Raw genomic sequence first — 20,699 nt, forward strand, 5'->3', positions numbered from 1 at the left:
TTTTCCACTTATGGACTTCAAACTTACCTAAAAGGCTTACAGGAAAGCCTTTGAAATTTGATATATGGCAAAACAAGGGCAATCACACGGAACTGTGTCATGAACATACAATAACTCACGTATCAGCCGGAACGTGTTATACGTTGTCCTATTTATAAGTGATGGTGAATTTTGTATTTAAAGCAAGATCACCTTGAAAGGCCTTAAAGTAAAAAGTAAAAGGAAACGGCAACTTGTCTGCAGTTCAGTCCACCTAACCACAACATAGGACAAAGTTCATGGACAGTTTCCTGGCAGCGAGAGAGGAAGCAAAGAGCCCATCTCTCTCTTTTCTTCTGTGCACCTTGTCTTTTCGTAGAGCAAAGCATGTTAAGGAGAAAACACTGGGGAGGTAACACCATACTGGAAAGCTGTAACCTTGAGAATGGCTTGCGCTTTTATGCTGCTTCTCATTGAATCCTCAATTTGCATAATAGCGAGAATAAGCCGCTAGATCGTGACACTTTTTCTAATAATAATGAAGTTTCTCACTAGATCACAAAGGAACAAACTCATACATGAAGCTTGGGTGTAACATTCATCTTTTATCTTGTAGTCATTTATTATCACACAAACAATTTAGCTTTTTTTTTTTTTTTTTTTTTTACTCCACCTCAAGGTCAATGAAACACCAAGAGGTTTTATACTTCAGCTTATCAGCCTTCAGTATAGCACATTCAATCCAAAGGAGATTTTGATAAAAACATCAGAATCTGACTCTTTAGCATCATCACTTATGCTGAAATGTTTCGCTTAAAGATTTGCATAATAACAGATAAGAGGATTGACAAAAAAATTACTGGACTATATGAAAAAGTAAATAAATAGATGGTCCACAGCAGAACCAAAAAGCAGAGGCTTGTGTTGGCAGTCTTGATTACTGTGTCCTCATGTTGGCTTCCAGCTTCTTGGCTATTGACTATGTTGTAACAGCATGGCATGAGCACCGTTTGATCAACCTTCTTCCTAGGAAGCTGGATGCCTTCATCTATGATGCAGCAGTACTGAACTACATGGCCGGGAGGGACGAAGGCTGCAAGTTGGTCACCATTGGCAGCGGCTACATCTTTGCCACCACAGGTTATGGCATTGCCCTACAGAAAGGCTCCTACTGGAAACGTCAGGTGGACCTGGCCATCCTGGCCATCATTGGCGACGGTATGCCTTCTACTGGGTAATTGGGGTCTTTTGTGGTTATTTACTCTTTATAAGGGATTTTACTTAGTGTTGCTACCATTCAAACTTTGAATGTACATTTTGGGTGTGAAACATAAAGCTCTACAAATGACACAGAAAGCTACCTCCTAATGTGTGCATGGAAAGTAAAACTAGCTGAACAGCTGAAGATGTAGCTGAACGCCCACATTAAGAAAACGCTAACCTAGGAAGCTAAGCAGGAGTCTAGAAAGGAAGCAGAAACCTTTAATGTTCTACTGAATGTTGAGAAATACAGATCGTCTATGTAATAAAATGCTTTCGACATATTCTCTTTACTCCAGAAGTTTTAAATGTTAACTACAGCATACTAGAAAGTACTAGAGGCGCTGTCAAAGCAGTTCAGAGAGGTTAGATCTTAGTGAAGTCCCTCCCACGCTATATATATATATATATATATATATATATATATATATATATATAGCTGGATGCCAGATTTTAAAAAAAAAAAATGTTGGTATATAAAAAAAAAAAAAAACACAATAATACATATGTATAGACATATAAGACATGACATTCTAGATAAAGCAGGCTGTTAATAAATGTTTCCAGTAGCACCTGCACCGTGGCTTATGGAATATTAAACAATAGTCAGCCATTCAGCTTATACTTTTGTCCAAGGCAACTTGCAATCTATGTGAGTGGGGATTCATACCTGGGTCCTTGAAAGTTCAAAGCTATGCTTCTAACTACTATGCAACCACTGCCACTCCCAGTTCTGAACAAGACTTCGCAATTGTTCCCTTGAAGGCATTATCATGCAATATGATGTGTGAGCATTAAACAAGTAGTGGTGCAGAAGTGTCTAAGACCTTAATGTTGAAAAGAACTTCACCACTTATGTCCTAAAGACAGGAAGTTCCAAGTTTATTTGTTTAAGATGATGGACTTATTATTCCTCTAAATTTTTGGATTGAGAGGAGCAGTTAATAACAATGAATAAGACGATTTCTGAGTTAGAGAAGCAGGTGGTGTTGTAGTTAGGGAAATACACTGTTTACCACGCATCTGTAGGTTCATGACTCAGTAGGGTTCTGCTGTAGCCAACTGTGCACAAGAAAGAAAAGAAAAGGCTTTGGTGAGGAGTAAGCAGCTGTGTAACAGGGTAATGCTATTGACATCTGCAATGCTTCTTCCGCATCCACCCACCTCAGGAGAGATGGAAGAATTGGAAGCACAATGGCTGACGGGCATCTGCCACAATGAGAAAAATGAGGTGATGAGCAGCCAGCTAGATGTGGACAACATGGCAGGCGTCTTCTACATGCTGGCCACCGCCATGGGCCTTAGCCTCATCACCTTTGTCTCAGAACACCTGTTCTACTGGAAGCTGCGCTACTGCTTCACTGGGGTGTGCTCAGGAAAGCCTGGGCTGCTGTTCACCATCAGCCGGGTAAGAACCTAGTTAGAGATCATAGGTCCTACTGCTTTTATTCAATGCTATTTCGACTGTTTAACTTTTCTGAAACATACACACGCTGTATTAACTGTATTTTGCAAGTTCCTTGTATTCACTGCCTTCATTTTTCAGGGAATATGGAGCTGTATTCATGGAGTCCATATTGAGATGAAAAAGAAGTCCACTGATCTGGACTTTAGTCCGCAGGCTAACATGTTGAAACTGATGAAATCGGCTAAACAGATGACTAACATGACAAACCTCAGTGGCTCAAGGATCAATTCCCCCAAACGGCCAGTTGATTTCCTGCATCCCACTGGCCCCATGATCATGGATATAACGTCTGACAAGGGAAATTTCATCTATGCCGACAATCGCAGCTATGCCCCCAAGGAGGTGATCTATGGCGACACTGGTGAGCTACAGGCCTACTTGGCCAACCGTCACAAAGACCACCTGAACAACTACATCTTTCAGGGCCAGCATCCACTCACCCTTAATGAGGCAAACCCCAACACAGTAGAGGTGGCGATGAGTGCTGAGGCAGCTCAGCTGGATGCCAAGCCACGTACCCTGTGGAAAAAGTCAGTTGACACACTACGCCAGGGCTCTGTCCAGGATACGCTGTTGCCTGACACCCGGCTGGCCATGAAGACCCAACGCTACCTGCCTGAAGAGGCAGCAGCTCACTCCGACATCTCCGACTGCTCCAGCAGGGCCGCTTCCTATAAGGAGGCCGAAAACAATCAGAAGTACCCGAAGGCCAAGGACAACTTAAAAAAAAGATCGATGACGTCAAAATACCCTAGGGATTGCAGCGAAGTGGAGCTGTCCTACTTAAAGAGTAAGCAGGGCGGTGCAGCCCGTGAAAAGATTTACACCATTGACTCTGACCGGGAGCTGAGTCTGCACTCGGATCCGCTGCATTACAGGGAGAGCAGAGGCCTAGCTGATGATTTGGATTACCCCGAAATTTACTCTGACCACAATGACAACTACCGAAAGCCCGACCAGCCCATCATTCATCTCAACAGCAGTCCCCTTCATCACACTGACTCCGACATCATCCCTGACAACATATACTCCAAACACTACAGTCTGAAGGAGAAAAGTCTCAGCCCACACGAGACAAATGATCGCTACAAGCAGACTCACTGTCGGAGTTGTCTGTCAAAGGTCTCAACTTACATGGGGCACCATGGTATGAGGTCCCCTTACAACCGTTGTGAGGCCTGCCTGCATACAGCCAACCTCTACGACATCAGTGAGGATCAGATGCTGCAGGAACCTTTCACACCTTCTGTGCGTCAGGACGAAATGTTCAGCCAGTACTGGCCCCAGACAGATGGACCGTATGTACAGAAAAGGAACAAACTAAGGCTTAGCCGGCAGCATTCTTTTGACAATATTATGCTCGAGAAGCCCAAGGAAATTGACTTGGGCAAGCCGGCACGCAGCGTCAGCTTGAAGGAGAAGGACAGGATCCTTGAGGACAGTGCGTACGCAAACATGTTCAACATCAGGCCAGACAAACTTTTTGGCAGCAAATCCATGCTCTTTAACCACAACCTGGAGGAGAGCAAGCGCAGCCGGTCACTCTACCCCGACCACACCTCGGACAACCCTTTCCTACAGTCTCTGCGGGAAGACCAGCGGCTCGTTCATGGTCGGAGCTCTTCGGACATTTACAAACAATTGGCTCCCATAAGGTCGAGAAACGACAACAACCTGAGATCCTCTGTGAAGTCCACCACCTCATACTGCTCCAGGGATGGCCGGATACCCAATGAAATGTACTTTTCAGAGCATGTGATGCCTTATGTAGCCAATAAGACTAGTGCATACTCAGCTCCCCATGTTCTCAATTCTTGCAGCAATAGACGAGTATATAAGAAAATACCTAGTCTCGAGTCAGACGTTTAATGCTCTGTTTGTATAGGTCTAATGTTAATCCACTTTAGGATGCCATTGCCACCTACACCTATAAAAAGTACTCATGTACTGTCTTGGTAAAAATTCTTTTTATCAATAAGTTGGCCATATTGGGGCCTGCCAAAGGTTGCCAAAGGTTTGGAGCATTTTCCTGAGTGGCCTCTTGGACTTGGAGTATGTATGAAATGGTGTTAGGCAGCATAACTGGGGTGGTTCAGTCATGTCGTCTTAAAGGTGGCAACTTGCCGTCGAAGCACTTCCGTAGACCCTAAATGGTGCAGTGCTTCCATAATTGGGCAGCTTTGGGTAAAACGCAGCTTAGGCTGCAAAAGGATGCACACCAAAGCATTCTACCCAAATACAACCAGGGGAAATCTATATATGCCTTCATTATCTTTAAGGCAGAATGGAACTGATCAAAATATTTGAAGAGTTGATTATAAACTCTAGGTTTACAGATTGGATCCTGAGGCATGAAAGGATATTTGATTTATGATACAACAGAGACAGTATGAAATACAGAAAGTTGCTTCTATTGTATTACTATAGATGTGGGATTCTGGCATTCTAATCCCGTTTTAGGATTGTGTAGCACAGGGATTCTTAACCTTTTTACCCCCACACCTCACCTGAATGTGAACTTAATGTTTACACCTCCTATACTTTCCCAAATTAATCAGTAAGGCACTCAAGACAAACCTTCTGGAAGTACCCACTTCGCACCCTCCCTAGGGAGGCACACCCCACAGGTTAAGAACCCCTGTTTTAGCGCTTAGCCTTTTAGTAGAATATTAGTTGATTTCCCATCTTTGCTTCATAATGAATAATTTGAAATTGCCGTCTGAAATAGGTTATTTTGCATGTATTATTTTCACACTGGAAATGGAAACAAACCATAACCGTATTCCATGGATTTAGTCTGGCTGATTTAAGTTGAATACCTGTGCAATTTAAAACTTGACCTGTACTCTGCAATTCCGTTTTGACCATGGCTTTTCTTAAGATAAAAAGTGAGGCTTTTGCTTGGAATATTTTATTTATTCTCCACCTGAAACAGGGTAATAATTAAAATGTTATACTGACAATTTTATTGCATAGTATTTCTGTTCAGTACTTATATTTCAGAGCTGTTCACTGTGATACACAACATAAATGCCACTTTATTCCCTTGAAGACAGTTATTTATTCTGTAAAACAGAAAGGAAACTCCTTGCCCCTCATGTTCCTATTAAACCATATAAGAAAGTTGGAATGTTAAACTCCAAGACCAGAAGAGAACATCTGGCACTCGGTGGTGGCCCAAATGGTCACAAAACCACCATCAACTAGACTTGACATATTCAATGCGTGCATACTGCGGGCAATAAAACGTCTACATCTCCTGCACTATTTCAGCGCACTAGTACAATGGCACATGTTAATTACCTATTGTCCCTCTTTCTACTTGAAATGCTTCCTTCTACATGACAAAGATGCACTCTTGCTTGGCACCGATGAAGACGCACTCTCTCGATCAGAATGATTCCTTCTGCATAAAGAAGATGCACTCGTAGGGTTTTATTTGTTAAAAGACCTGAAGGAAATATCTCAGGAGACTGATTGTAGAGGGAGATCTGCTTTTGTGCGGTGTGGAGATGCCCATCTGCACGCCCGTGCTTTGCACATTACATGGCGTGTTGCGTGTCGCACTCTGTGTACGTTTACTCTTCCAAAGTCTTCCAGTGCTATTGCCGTCTTGCAACCGGTGATCACACTGCCAAAGGCAGCAAAATACGAAAACGAACAGAAGTGAGCAGATGCTAGATCGCACATGTTGTTTCTCACTGCAGCCAGCTTGACAGTGTATAGCATAACATGAATTTTAATTTCCTTTCTACATATGATTTTCAATTAATTCAATTAAAAAAGCAAAACATGCTGTAAAGAATTACGCTCTTGACAGCTCCATACCCATGAAGTCAACTTTTCATAACAAACATTTTCAGGGGATTCTCCTCTAAGAAGACCAGGTTTTATAGCGGTCTTGGCTTATTAGTTGTTCCGAGTTATAAGCATTATTATTTATAAAGCTTGCAGGAGCTGCAAGACATATTAATATTCAACTTTTGCCTGAGGAAGATGATATTTGAGCAATATGCACATGTAAAATATCAAGCCCTAATACCAATGTATGTCTTTTTTAATTGTTATTTTGTTATTTCCACTCTCACATTAATGCTCTATACAAAAAAAAATAAAAAAAACCAATTGCATTTATAACAGCATGCAAACCAAATGTAAACATATATATTTGTTTTTACTAAAATGTTGTCAGCACTAGGAATTTTTAACAGGGTGCAAAAATTCTATAACCACTGGGAAGAAAACAGATAATTGATAATATAATGTTGTTGCAATGGAACAACAGAGCGTTTTTTCAAAATCTGCTGTTGAACTAAATTTTTACTCTAATGTGTGATAAAACTGTCTTGTAGGATAGCAATATCCTTGATCTTCCCTGACTGGCTGGGTAAAATAACACCAGCTGTGTATAGTTCCTCTACACAGACTTTATTTTTCAAGACTTTTAGACGTTATGACAAAATTCTTCGGTCTGCTGCCCCTCCAAAGACATGACCTCTTGGTTGTTTTTTTCTTTACTCTTCATTAATAGCTATAGAAATAGATTTTTTTATTTTTCAAAGGCTTTACAGCATATTTTGAATATTAGGCATCTGTAAATCACTTGTAAATGAAAATATAAATACATCATTATAGAGAGCAAACAATATTTTTTGTCTGAATTTCACAGGAGTCTATATAGCTAGCACTGATTTTATGTAAAATAAGTAGACTCAGACACTGTTCACAAAGTCTGCATTTAATCATCACCTTAAGAGGTTTTTGAAATTCCCACTTGGTGGTTAAACAGGGACCTCAGTTTTGGGATTTTGTATATGCTTGACTTTTGAGACATTTCTGTGGGTTTATGGGCTTTAGGAAAGGTAGGGCATCACAGGGTGGGATTTTCCTGTAAATATTGTTTATTGATTTCCAGGTACGCTTGGATCAAGCATGCCTATCGAAAGAAGAGCTTGCTTTGTGTTGTATCTATGTGTGTCCCCATCCAGCAAGTCTTAGTTTCAGCATTCATGTTCATTAACCAAAGTGCCGACGCTTCACCGATTACCACAGACACTTACCTTGGAAACACATACAGGGAATAGCTGTATTCATCTGACAGGATATAAAATGATTTTGTCTATAAATTACCCAGTTTCTTTCAACGGTCTTATCTCCTTTGTATTGTACTGGTCAGGTATTGATTGCCGTTGTGACAAAAGAAATAATTCTTTTGTTTTAGGTATAGCAATTTCAAACTAGACTATCTCCATTGACAGTCGAAATAGAACCATAGTACGATATGTTTTTATTTTATTTTCCATCTTCACGGTATACTAACAGACATGCAGTTTAATTAGCGCAGTTGCGGATGTGAAATTATTTCAGTAAGAAAATAGTTTAGCCAAATTAGCTCAAATAGTTAACGCTGATAAGCAGAATACTCTACATTTCAAACCAGAAAACGAATAGTACTTTCTCAGATGTAACAAAATGCTATGTAGCAGTTAGTCAGTTTACGTCCTTGTGTGGGATATTCATTGTACTACGGTCAGGGGAAAAAGCCTGAGGAAAAGGGCTCTCCGGAAGCATTTATCATAAATTTCCTTAGATGAAGTAGTGAGGATTTTGTGGTGCATCAATGTGACATATAGGCCTTAACTGACATGTTAAGTGCTTAGACTCAGTAAATCCGCAAGGAAATAGTTAAACAATTAAGTAAAAAACAAAGCAAACTCGAGTGCAGTGTTCCAGCACTCATTTTTATAATATCCCAACTCAAAGCAAAGGACCCCCTTAACATGGGGTTTCTGCAAAATTGTTACTGCATAGTGGCATTTTATTTTCCTGCACAAGAAAATAACTAGCTCAGGACAACTATTCTTCAAGGTTGAAGAAAAAATAGTAAGCAAAGAAAGAAACCAAGAACGGCAAATATAATACCATGCCACCAGTTACATCATGCAACCCCAACTGCATAATACAAAAGTAATTCTTCTCTTGAAGCCAAGGACTGCACCCTCATACACAACAGCACTTTAGCTGCTAGAAGGACTCTTACTGTTACAATCTAACTTCTAAACTTCTAAAGATGGAGGAGTTTTTAGTTCCAGTAATGTCTGCTGGAAGTGGGGGATCAAGGGGGCGGGGCTAAAGAAAGGGTCACCTCAGGAATATCTGCTCACGTAAAGACGTCCGTTGTGCCTCGCGTTTACCTTCCTGCTCCTTGACCCCACCAAGAAACACCGACAACTTTACTAATGTATTAATAATCAATAATTCAACGAAACAAGAAGAATTTTATATGAAGGATTTGAATTGAGATATAATTAGTTTTGGTGCCAGTTCTGCTTATTTAAATCATTTATTTTATCTATTTCTTTATCAAATTAGTTCAACAGTCCCCATCGTTATGATGAAAAAGCACCGATAGGCTGGGCTTGCTGTATCGTTGGACTGCTATAGCATTAAAGCAGGCGCTCTCCTGGTATTAATAATGATAGCATGTATGTCACAAAACAGCAGGATTACTTACACTTGTTAAAAAGGTGGTCTGTGAACTTGTCAGAGGCCTACTGTATTAAAAAAGACATTATTGTTAATCATAGAGGTCTTACAATAGAGAGGGCATTGTTTGAAAAGAACATCACCTGTGGTTCCTGTTACATCACTCTTTCGTAGCCATTGCATTCAGATCAACGTGTTTAATGTAGAAATTACTTAAAGAAAATGTTTTACACTTGGGAAGGTGGAATGTCAGTATAATTACCACTAATCATGTGATCTGCTTACATTTTTTGTAATAAAGCATTGTCAATTCTTTGTTTATATCTTAAGATGTCTTAAGACTTTTTTGTGTAATTTGAGATTTATAAATCCTATGAAGCTGACAAAAACTCTTACATTAAAACAAACCATTTCTGCTTTTGGCAAGCTGCATGAGAAAGTACTAATTCAGCGGGATGATTTTATGCATATCTCCTGTTCTCTCTGAAGTACATCAGTTCTGATCTTTTGTAACATAAATATAGAATAAAACACTCTGTTCCTCTGAATTTGTATGTGTAGATTGTGGTATGGAAGTGGCGCAGGGAAGTGGTCTTGTGAAATGTAAATAAACACAATGTCACAGAAGGAAATTTGCGAGATGTAAAAAATGTACATAAGCAAAAGTTTCATTTTTCTAATAAAGGCTTTTTCTGCCACTTTATATGAATATTGTATTTATGAGAAACCATTAAATCCATGACATGCAGTAAAGGCTGTGAATCAGTTGCAGGGCTGGGTGGTAAGTCACAGGCCTCGTAGTTCTGATTTTGCTGTGATTAGACACAACATCGCACACCCTAGGGACGTAAAAACATATGGGAAACAAGATGCATGACACTTCAGTATTTGTCCAACTTAGATTGAAGGTTTCGAGATACTGACAAAGGTAGGTAGGGGGTTACTGGGTAGACAAGCGGTCAGCAGTCTTCCTTCTGTTGAACTACTGTGATGAAATGAGAAGCAAACCTTTCCTCCATCACTTCCTCCTCTGCTTTGAATCAATTTTAACACAAGCCAAAAACTCAGTGGCATTTGCTCTGTTGGCTGCCTCAGTTCTTGGTGTTCTTCTTCTCTCCATATTTCCCGCTCATGATGATCCTGGTAATTTAACGGATTTTTATTTTAATGTTCACCGCTCATTGACCGGAGTAATAGTTTATTGGGATTATTTCCTGCTCAAGGAGTTGGTCCAAGTATCATGAGATCGCAGCACTAAAGAAGATCATAGCAGACTATATACAAATTGATGTGCAAACTCTTGGACTGAAAACATTATCCAGAATAATTAAACTATTAAAAGCAATTGTTCAGTGCAGCAGTTATCGTGACCATTAAATGAGACAGTCTTCAAGAAGAGAAGTCTACTTTATCTGAACTGAAAAGTTTAAATTCATTTTTTGATATGCATTGTATGTATATAGCCTTTCCACATACTCACACACTAAATTTGGATTCCCTATAGTTTGTAGTTTGTTTGCTTTTTGTCTTACACATTGTGTGCTACATGTATGGCAATGAAAATAGAAAGAGGTGGATTTGTTTAAAGAGCATCAGACAATGATAACTCCTGTGTTCTATAAAATATCAGTTAAATCCAGAGGTGAAGTTCGAAGCCTGTACTGCCTTTTTCAGCAGGTCATGAAAATAGATTTGTTCAATTTTCTTTTTAAATGCAATGATCATCTTTAACTCCCCCAATAAGGTTAAGATTCTACTGACCGCAATTATTACATAATCCATGGAAATAATTTTTATGGCTCTACAGATCATTGACATAATTTGATTGTGATGTGGTTTAATTGATGATATGCATATTATGTGCAAGTAGAATTGTTCTGAATGTGTTTAAACTCAGACACTCTGGTACCTCCAACAATTTCTGAGGTATCTATTCATAATGTTAATAGGATATAAAGCAGAACTGATTCAAGCAGTGAAGCATTAACTCTGCTATGCCAGAAAAGAAAATGATTTGGACATGAAAACTAGGCATCATTCTTAATTTACCTTTGGCTCCATTTATGAAAGAAAGATTATGAGCACAAGAATATGGAAAAAATGGAAAATGGAAACAAATCTTTGCTCCTGCAACATGTGACTAATTCTTTTTTTTTTTTTTTTTAATTTAGAACCAAACATGACAGAAGAAGATATCCATCTTTGACATTTACAATGCTATTACAATAGTCTCAACAATTGGGGAAAAAAAAAAAAAAAAAAGAAGACAATTTGCAATAAATTTATCTATCTGAGTACGGAAACAAAACATGCAATGACAGCAAAATGTTATGCTGGTGGGCATCAGAAGCATCTGCCAAATTGACAATAGCAGGCTGTGTGATACAATACCAACTGAACAATGTCAACAACCACTTGTCCCAAGCAGGGTCGTGGCAAGCCAGAGCCTATCCCAGGAATAAAGGGCGCAAGGCTTGAGGATACACCCAAGACGGGATGCCAGCGCATCGCAAGAAACCCCAAGCAGGACTCGAACGGCGGCACCGCCACAGAACAGGCACCGGCCAAACATGCTCCGCCACTACACCCTCCCCGCTGTACCCTTTCCGAAAGTGAGTATTGTTCTACACTAGAAAATTAATAACTTTACTCAGCTTTTCTCCCCTCAAGCCAAAAGTGGGGACTATCTGCAACTGGAATCACTTAAAAGGTTGCAATTAATCACTTCAGGCCTAATCTGGGCTTTTGCGGTATTGAAGTTATAATTAATTACTCTATAGCCTGACTGAGAGAAGTGTCGGCCAATGGGTTACTTTCTTTAATGGAAATGCACTGATAAAAAAGAGAAATAGGCCCTGAATAAACACTTTCTTCCCCCATCACTTTATTCCCTTGGTGTCTTTAAGTGTCTGCCTGCTGTTGAGCTTGAGGCCCACAGCTCACTGTTCGCTGCCCTTATCTCATTACTGAGAGTGTACGAGATCAGAGGAAAGACACAGAAAGTCAATACATATTTAACCCACTCTCTTTTTTCTTTTTCTTTTTTGCATTTTTATCTGGATTTAGTCATAGCCAATTATCCATTTCTTAAGCTTCCCCCTCAAAGCATGACACCTCCACCAGCTTGACAGAGTTGAACACAGGCTCACCTCTTCTCCAACATCAAGCTTCAAGACACTTGTTTCTTTTGACTCCAGAGGCTGCAGGATTCACTGATGGACAAGGGGTATGAGCATTTCATTGCTCTAAGGGAACATGGGTCAACTGTTTAACTACCCATGCTAAGCAGAAAGTACAAAAGAGGAGGTGCACTGCAGTGTGGTTGCGGCAAAAATTAAAAAATTTGTCAGTGATGGTTGGTTCCCTCTGACTCCTTCCACAAGACAGCTTCATGTATGGTCACCTTTGATTTGGAATCAATTTGACAAAGGATTGCTCTGGCTTTTTTTTTTTTTTGCTTTGTTCTCCTGATGGAGGATTTGTAAGTGAAACACTAAGGCTATGCTTCAAGACAAAAGATGAAGCACAGGGACATCCATAATCATTACACTGAACAGGCCATGCCAAAGTGGTTATATAGAAAACAGCAAGCTTCCTGTCCAGTTTATAGATCATCCTCAATGGACAAATGGAATGACACAGGCTACATCAGGATCTGCCTCTACTCACCATATGCTGTGTTTTGGAAGTGAAAAATCCACCCCCAAATAGCACCAAAACAGCTTTTACTTTTAATTAAAATTTTCTTGAGATGCTGGGAATGTCTTAGTATACTGCTAGACCTTAGTGTAGCATTCAATACCATTTGCCGTAGCATTTTACTAAGTAGACCTGAATATTACATTGGACTGTCAGACACTGTTCTAAAGCAGTTTAATTCATACATGAAATTATCATCAGTACATGCAGAAGTCTGAAGATGTTACTACTTTGTTTTCTGTAAATAGTCAGATAAGGTGTGCCTCACGGCTCAGAATCGGGTCCCTTGTTGTTCTCATTTATTTTGCTACCTCAGCGTGATACTATTCGAAAACATAACGTTTGTTTCCATTCCTACGCTGATGATGGTCAGCTGTATTTATGAGAAAGGCCATATGAACTCTGTCTTTAGCCAAGTGCTTTAATCAATTAAAACAGTGGTTCAGGAACAATTTTGTATCTTTGAAAATGGGAAAGACTGAAATTGTCTTGATAGGAGGTAATGCTACAAATAGCAACCTGAAACCAGTTCCAAAAACTCAAGGACTTCATTTCTGTTGATTTCGCTAAGAAACCTGGAAGTTCTATCTGATACTGACTTATCCATGTATGTGATGAATATGGTTGTACTGTTCTCCCTGCGTGTTGTGCACACCCAGTACGTTAACGCAGTTTAACAGCAAGCCAAACTCGATTCTCACGAGCCAGGATATGAGCGTCTTGCTCCTTTATTGTCTCCAAATGTGAAAATGCGAGTGAAACTATAATAAACAGAAACAGTAAAGGAAACTTAGTCTAATTACAACAATCGTCATAATAACTAGTTAAATCGTTTGCCGATAGCACACTTAGCATGACACAGCGCGAACTCACAGCATGACACAGCGCGAACTCACACACGCGTTTTACAAGACAGTAACGTGGAGTTACGGCTGAATAAACAGAGTTTACATTACAAAGGTCAAACTTAAAAGCACGTAAACATTTTAGCCAATGTCTGCAAGAACTTCACAACTTACAGTTATTGCTTCCACGGGCGTAGGAAAGCACACAGAACTCAAGACGCTTCCACTATGCCTATCGCGACAGTAGCGCATCATGGAAATAGCGCATGTGCACAAATTGCGTATAACTTACGGAAATAAAGGTTCCGCTCAACAAAGCAATTAATCACATGAACTAAACAGATCTGCGGGCAGAACAATGGTTACTATTTTACTTTATTTGTAACCTTGTGAACTCACTTTGAGTGTCTTCTGGACAGAGTGCTACATAATATATAATACAATTTTTTCTTAACACCAAATTTCTGGATCCGCTGAAAGCTTAGAAGTTACAAAAGATCACAGTGACAATTTATTTTCATTTTTCATGATATGAATTTCATCCTCCCTATATAATTAAATTAAGCATACAAATCCTAACTCGGAAGTAGAAAAGTATGACAGCTCACATCTTTTTCAGGATTAGCAATACAAAAGATGCCTCTCTGCCTTCATCACTGAACAGGAAAGAGGCATTTAAAAACAAATGCTTTCCCAGAAGCGGGTGAATGAATATTTCAGTAACCTGAAATCATTTTTACTTATTGAGGCACTTTCTCTGCTCAAGTTGATGTTTGGCAAGTATGCATGTTGTACATATTCCCTTTTGAACAGAGGGATAGAGGAAAAAGACCAGACATGAGTTAATCTTGTGATTCTCCTGAGTGGTTCGCTGTGTTGAAATAACAGCTGTTTTTTTTTTTATTTATTTTTATTTATTTTTTGTCTTAAAGAAGCACAGGTAATGTGGTCAAAGTAAAAGTAAGGATTTCTTAGCTAGGAAGCGATCATGAGTGAAGACTCTTGTCAAATGTGGAAGAAGAAGTGGGATTCTGCATAAGGAGGGCTTGGCCTGTCTCACTTTTTGTCATTTTGCCCCCTCGCTAACCAACAGTACTCACAACACTTCAGTGACAATCTATTATAACTACATTTATTCATTTAGCAGACTGTTTTTTCCAAAGCGACGTATATTTCGGAGGAAAAATTCCGAGTGCGTTACATCAGCAGAGGAAGAGATCTGGACACTTGAGTCTAGAGTACTGTGAATTTGTAACCATATGAACTAGTATACATCACACAAGTAGCTGAATAAAGGTTTACCCATTAGCCAACAGTTTTAGAAACAGTATCTTTCCCAGAGCTGTGGCCTCCATAACAGTCCACCCTGCTCAACCGAAGAACTGATTACAAGAGCTAGCTGCAGCCTCCATCACTCCCCCACATCCACCCTCCCCAAGAATGCAAAGGACTAAGGACTTCAAAGTTTTAACCTAATTAATATTTATTTTCTTATTTAAGTGTTCTTTCTGCTGCTGCTGTTCTGAGGGCTGCCACACAAAATTTCATTGTATTGCATACAATGACAAAGTATCTTATCTTATATGAATTAATCCATGTGGAATGAACACGGTGGTTTGCCGTGAACAAGAGCCGCTGAATTTCTCTGGTGATGAGTTGAGAACTGCCTACAACACTTCATGAAGTATCTGGAGCAACATACAGATCATCTGAACCGTTAACCAATGGAGTACCGAGACAGCAATACTTATGCTTTCATATCAGCATCTACCTGACCCAGGCGCTTATCTGCTAAATGCTCCAAAGGACCGAGTTAGAGGCCAGGCAGAGGCCACGATCCGCAGTGTTTATCTCTGGTCAGCTGAAAACAGAAAAATGAAAAAGAAATTAAATAATGCATTTTATCAGAGTCAGAGTATGCAGCTCCCTCTCTCAGTGATATCTGTTCAGTCGATTTGTGGCGTAGGCCTTTTGACTATGGCACTAAACCTATTATCTTTGCCCCTGTAACGCCTTTTTCATTTTCTGTTGATTAATGCAATTTGGTCTTTACAAGTAATTAGCTGATTGGGTCCATACATCATATAACGGTGCAGATACAAAAGGCCATGTTACCGTGTCACTTAATCATTTATTTAGTTCAGCGAACACACTCCATAAAGATGCAACGAAATTAAAATGTGTCTCCTTGTTTACCATGCATGCTCCTTTGTCTATTATAAATATCACGCAATGTAAATATGTCATATTAATGCAGTTGAACACACACAAAGTGTAAAGTAGCATTTTGATCTGTTAATTTGAGAAAACTTGTAAGGCTCATATTACAATAGTGCCGTATTACTGTTCAGCAGGAAGGATTTATTCAGTGGCTCACCGAGTTTTGAGCACAGCTGCAACTGGAAGTATATTTGTAATTTGTAACTCCACAGTCATTTTTTACCACTTAATCATAATCAATAAAAGCATAATAATGTGGTTTATTTTTGGTTAGGTTCTGTAAAAATCTTGCATGTAATCTATTAAAACAATTATAAATAACATTTAGTAACATTAAGCTACCATAACACTAACACCATTTGAAAATGACTATATTAGGACACTTTTTTTTCAAACTTCTAGATGTTACAGGGGCAAAGATAATAGGTTTACTGCCATAGTCAAAAGGCCTACACCACAAATCGACTGAACAGATATCACTGAGAGAGGGAGCTGCATACTCTAACTCTCTGATAAAAAGCATTATTTAATTTCTTTTTCATTTTTCTGTTTTCAGCTGACCAGAGATAGACACTGCGGATCGTGGCCTCTGTCTGGCCTCTTATTTTATCTCAGCTGATTCATCTATTGAACATGTGCAGCATTCCTCAGCCTGTTATTCATCACCTCCACACACAGAAAAAAACTTAGCTGCTGAAAATTTGGATTTGCAGTCATATGTAAATATTAATTTATTAATCAGTTATTTCAAGCAGAAATTTGTAATATTAGCAATGATGTCTTGGCTATATTTTTTTTTTTATCAATTTAATGGTACCTTGATAAAAAAAATCAGTTTTCAAAAACTTTTGAACACTAGTACAAATTTTGTATAAACTAGTATAAATTTGACAATATGTGTGTTTCTTGTTGTTAAACTAGTAAATGTATCTTTTTAAATGTGACAGTTGACTTTAGCCTCCGTGGGTTTGAATTTGTTTAGCTTTAATTTTTTCCTTTGAGCCTTCACACTTCTGTACACCACCCATATGTGTATTTGCTATTCAGCCACATCGCTGCCAAACATTATGAAATAAACAGAGAGATTAATGGTACAGGCCAGTGATTGTAGAGAATACATTTTACAAGCTGTATCAAATTCGGATTGTAAATACGTATATCACGCATGGTTTCAGAATTCATATATTCATGTTTGCAGTGGGTCTCGGGCCATTTTACAAGTCTAAAACTCTTAGGAGAAAAAACACTACCTTAGCAGTGTTGAGATATATATACTGAAAGTATTTCAGAATGCCTAGGCGCTAGTAAGTCAGGTTTAATTTGGTTCTTGCCTGAAATTTCTCACTTGTGTATTCAGCACATTTCTGTTTCCAAGCAAGGGTAGGCGAGCAGTGCCGCACCTCTGAAAACAGGTACAACTTCTCTGCTAAAAACTGGAGAGCTAACGTCTCATTCAGATGTCCGAAACTTAATGTGCTCAAATGTACGAATGTTTAAAAAAAAATATATAAATAAATTAAAAAAATGCTCATTGGGTCGCTGGGCCCATAGCTACACATACACTGTCATGAATTACATTTTATGCCAAGCAGGTATTTGTGGAATATAACAGCAGATAATTATATTTTTATCGACTTCAAATAAAAACAGAGCTTCAGTTTAATTACGAAGCACTAGTATAATTGATTCCCCCCCACAGAAGCATCTGCTTGAGTGCATTTTATTCCAGGGCTCCAGAGGTTTTTAATTTGGTGCATGCTGCATAACTTGACATATAAATTTTTCAAAACTTTCAAAAGCAGAAGTTTTTGATCCTTCTATGACTTGTCCTCCGAATTTCATTTGATATTTGCAAAGGAGATTTAGCTTTTTTTAATGACGAAAATGAGAAAATATTTGATTCATCCAAATCTGCCAAAGCTGCCACTTCTTCCTCTCTTATTACACTCCTTTTCACACAATATTATGTATACACATTCTCTCCTTAGTTCCATTTCACAAGTTTTGATTAAGTACTCAAATTCACCACTGTCAAATCTATATTTTTAGATTGTGTTTTCTATAATATACTTGGAGAGAACAGAATATGGTTGAAGCATTTATCATCGATTTGTTGACAGTGGATGGATGGATGGTCTTATGAAACATTATTTATTTATCAAGCAGAGATATGGGATGGAGGGGGGCACGGTGGCGCAGCTGGCCTGGCCAGGGCCTGCTCTCTGGTGGGTCTGGGGTTCGAGTCCTGCTTGGGGTGCCCTGCGAGAGACTGGCGTCCCACTCCGGGCATTGTTTGCCTCACAAGCTGTAGTGATTTTTCAAACTGATCTGTCATGGATCTGTGCAGAGAGCATTGAATTTGTTGCACCAAGGACACTGAAACATGTTCACCTTCTACAACGGGCTGCTTGGCCATGCAGCACTGGATCATGTGCTTCAGTCTTGACTGCAAACATGAAAATAAATAGAGACCTGAACGAAGTTATGACAAATCAATAGCACACTTGAGCAGCATGATGAGGGTTAATTGCTCTAGTCCACAAATCAGTGGCAGCACTCTTCCTGGTACTTAAACTCATAACTCTTTGTCTACTTCCTTATCTACCATCTTACTATTTACCAAAATGTTATGCTTCAGTTTTCTTTCAGCAATTTAAGCATCTTAGTAATGATCCCCAATAACTCGCTACCTCACATACTTGAGAACAATTGACACGATGGTCTTGTGTGCCACAATCAACAGAGCATGGAACTTTCTAGATGTTAGTTAATTGTCAATCTGTGTATAATCCCAAAATGACAAAAAATGACGTTTTTACTTTAGCGATTCCTTCATTGTTTCTCTAGCAAAGGAAAAAAGATTAGTCTATAAAAACAATAGTGGAACACTATCTTAATTTAACTGACAACACAGAGATTATTTGTAAAACCTCATCTCTCATGTACTACACCTTTGCTTCCCTTCCATTCCTGCATTATCACACTGAAATGAAAATCCAAAGAGCATTTTATATTGGTGCTGTCTAAAGCTGCTGTAATCTTGTCAAAATAATAATAGTAATAATTGAGGATTGTCAACTAACAACCTGAGGATTTTATCCGCATCAGAGTTCATGCTATAAAGCTAAATTCTCAACCTTGCCAAATGTTTCTATTTCCCCCAGTATGAGAAATGAATTTCCTGTTTACCTTACCTGCCTTGATCATGAGGCAGACTCCTGTTCTATATTGAAACCCAGTTTATCGTGCTGGCAACATTAGAGAATCACGTTGTTTCAGGTGTCTTGTGTACTTCCTTAATCATAAATACTCTAGTATATAAATACATCACAAGGCCGTATGACGGTATCCTTTACCTCAGGACTGTCAAATTATTTTTATGTATTTTTTTATTACATAGTTGATTTTTTTTTCCTCCAAAGCAATTTACAATGTGAGGCTTGTACAGCAAGCTACTTACAATTACTTACAAATGTATACAGCTGGGTAGTTATTTACAATATCACTTTGGGGTAAATGCTTTGCTTAAAGATACTATAATGGTTGCAGAAATTCAAACCTGGGTCTTTTTATTGTAAGGCAATGGTTCTCACCACTGTGCCATCTACAGCCCTGACAATTTAACACAGATGTGGATATTAGCTGTGCAAATGGTGACAAAGTATTCTATATCTATTAAATAGTCCATTTAAATTGTTGAAAAATATCCCATGGACCTCATGATTCATCACCATTTATCCTGATCACTGGTAATCAATATTTTGGCTAGTGAGAAACATGAAATCAATTTTAGTGCTAAAATTGATTTTAAATGTTAAATGGACTGTAGCATCTTAACTTGTGATGTGTTGCAGTTACCATGTAGCCTTGCTTGTCCAGCTGAAATTGATCCTGAAGTTTGTGTGTAAAGAGTACAATGAGACCTGGCCTAAGTGTTTACAAAAAAAAACTCAGACTCAAGCCTATTTTTTGCCAACAGACTATTTAAATCAAGCTGATTGGTTTCCCTTAATGAGCACTTTGCTTAGTGACACAGTCCACACAACCTGCCACCAGACCAGAACAAGCTCTGTGTGTTTTTTTGCTCGTATACACCACTAAATCTGTATGCGTGCTTGTACTGTTAACAATGACAGTTCTCTTCAGCCCCGATTCACATCACGCAAGCCGAAGGACTTGTGCACAATCTTCAATCGCAAACAAAAGAAACTCCAGGTCGTGCAAAGTCATTTATGGCCGCCGCTACTCGATTCGCTTCGTGAGCACGTGTTTCAGCCGACAAAAGATGACAGCACCTGGTGTTTTGCACGCTGCTCAGCAGTTGCCGTGCCTGGGTTTTGTGTTACGTTTCTTTGCCCAGACTGGAGCATATTTTATGGTGCACAATCCGTGTCTGTTCCCAAGAGAGGCTGTGGCACCATGGGAGCTTTTCTCGTGGCAAATGCTTCCACTCCTGGAGGATGGTGACGGCCCAGCGAGGCAGCAGTGCTGTATGAAACATCTGGGTTATTGTGATTCAGATGCCGGTATAAGCTGAATTACCGTTGAGTGTTTTATACACGGTATGTCATTCTCTGACACCTCTACCCATCTCATACAGAGGCACGCACATTTAGTTTTAAGCAGTATTTTTGTGGTTTACGATCCACGATCATTCATTTAAATGCTTATGGGCAGAATTACTGCTGCATTTCCAACCGAAGATGAGTAAATTTAGAATCCCCGTGAGAGTTGTTTAGAAA

At 39.1% G+C, this 20,699-nt stretch overlaps 1 protein-coding gene across 2 annotated transcripts in view; it reads left to right on the forward strand.

Moving 5' to 3' along the window:
- grin2aa (glutamate receptor, ionotropic, N-methyl D-aspartate 2A, a) overlaps nt 1–5,674 on the forward strand; it is an 84,782-nt gene extending 79,108 nt beyond the window's left edge. For both annotated transcript variants that reach the window (XM_018757327.2, XM_018757329.2), the window contains 3 exons: nt 1,010–1,197; nt 2,409–2,647; nt 2,786–5,674. In XM_018757327.2, coding sequence (XP_018612843.1) covers nt 1,010–1,197; nt 2,409–2,647; nt 2,786–4,576 — 2,218 coding nt within the window. In that variant the 3' untranslated portion in view covers nt 4,577–5,674. The remainder of the gene's footprint in view (nt 1–1,009; nt 1,198–2,408; nt 2,648–2,785) is intronic.
- Nucleotides 5,675–20,699: the final 15,025 nt, after the last annotated feature.

Source organism: Scleropages formosus, chromosome 8 (assembly GCF_900964775.1).
Source record: "Scleropages formosus chromosome 8, fSclFor1.1, whole genome shotgun sequence".
Classification (NCBI taxonomy): Eukaryota; Metazoa; Chordata; class Actinopteri; order Osteoglossiformes; family Osteoglossidae; genus Scleropages; species Scleropages formosus.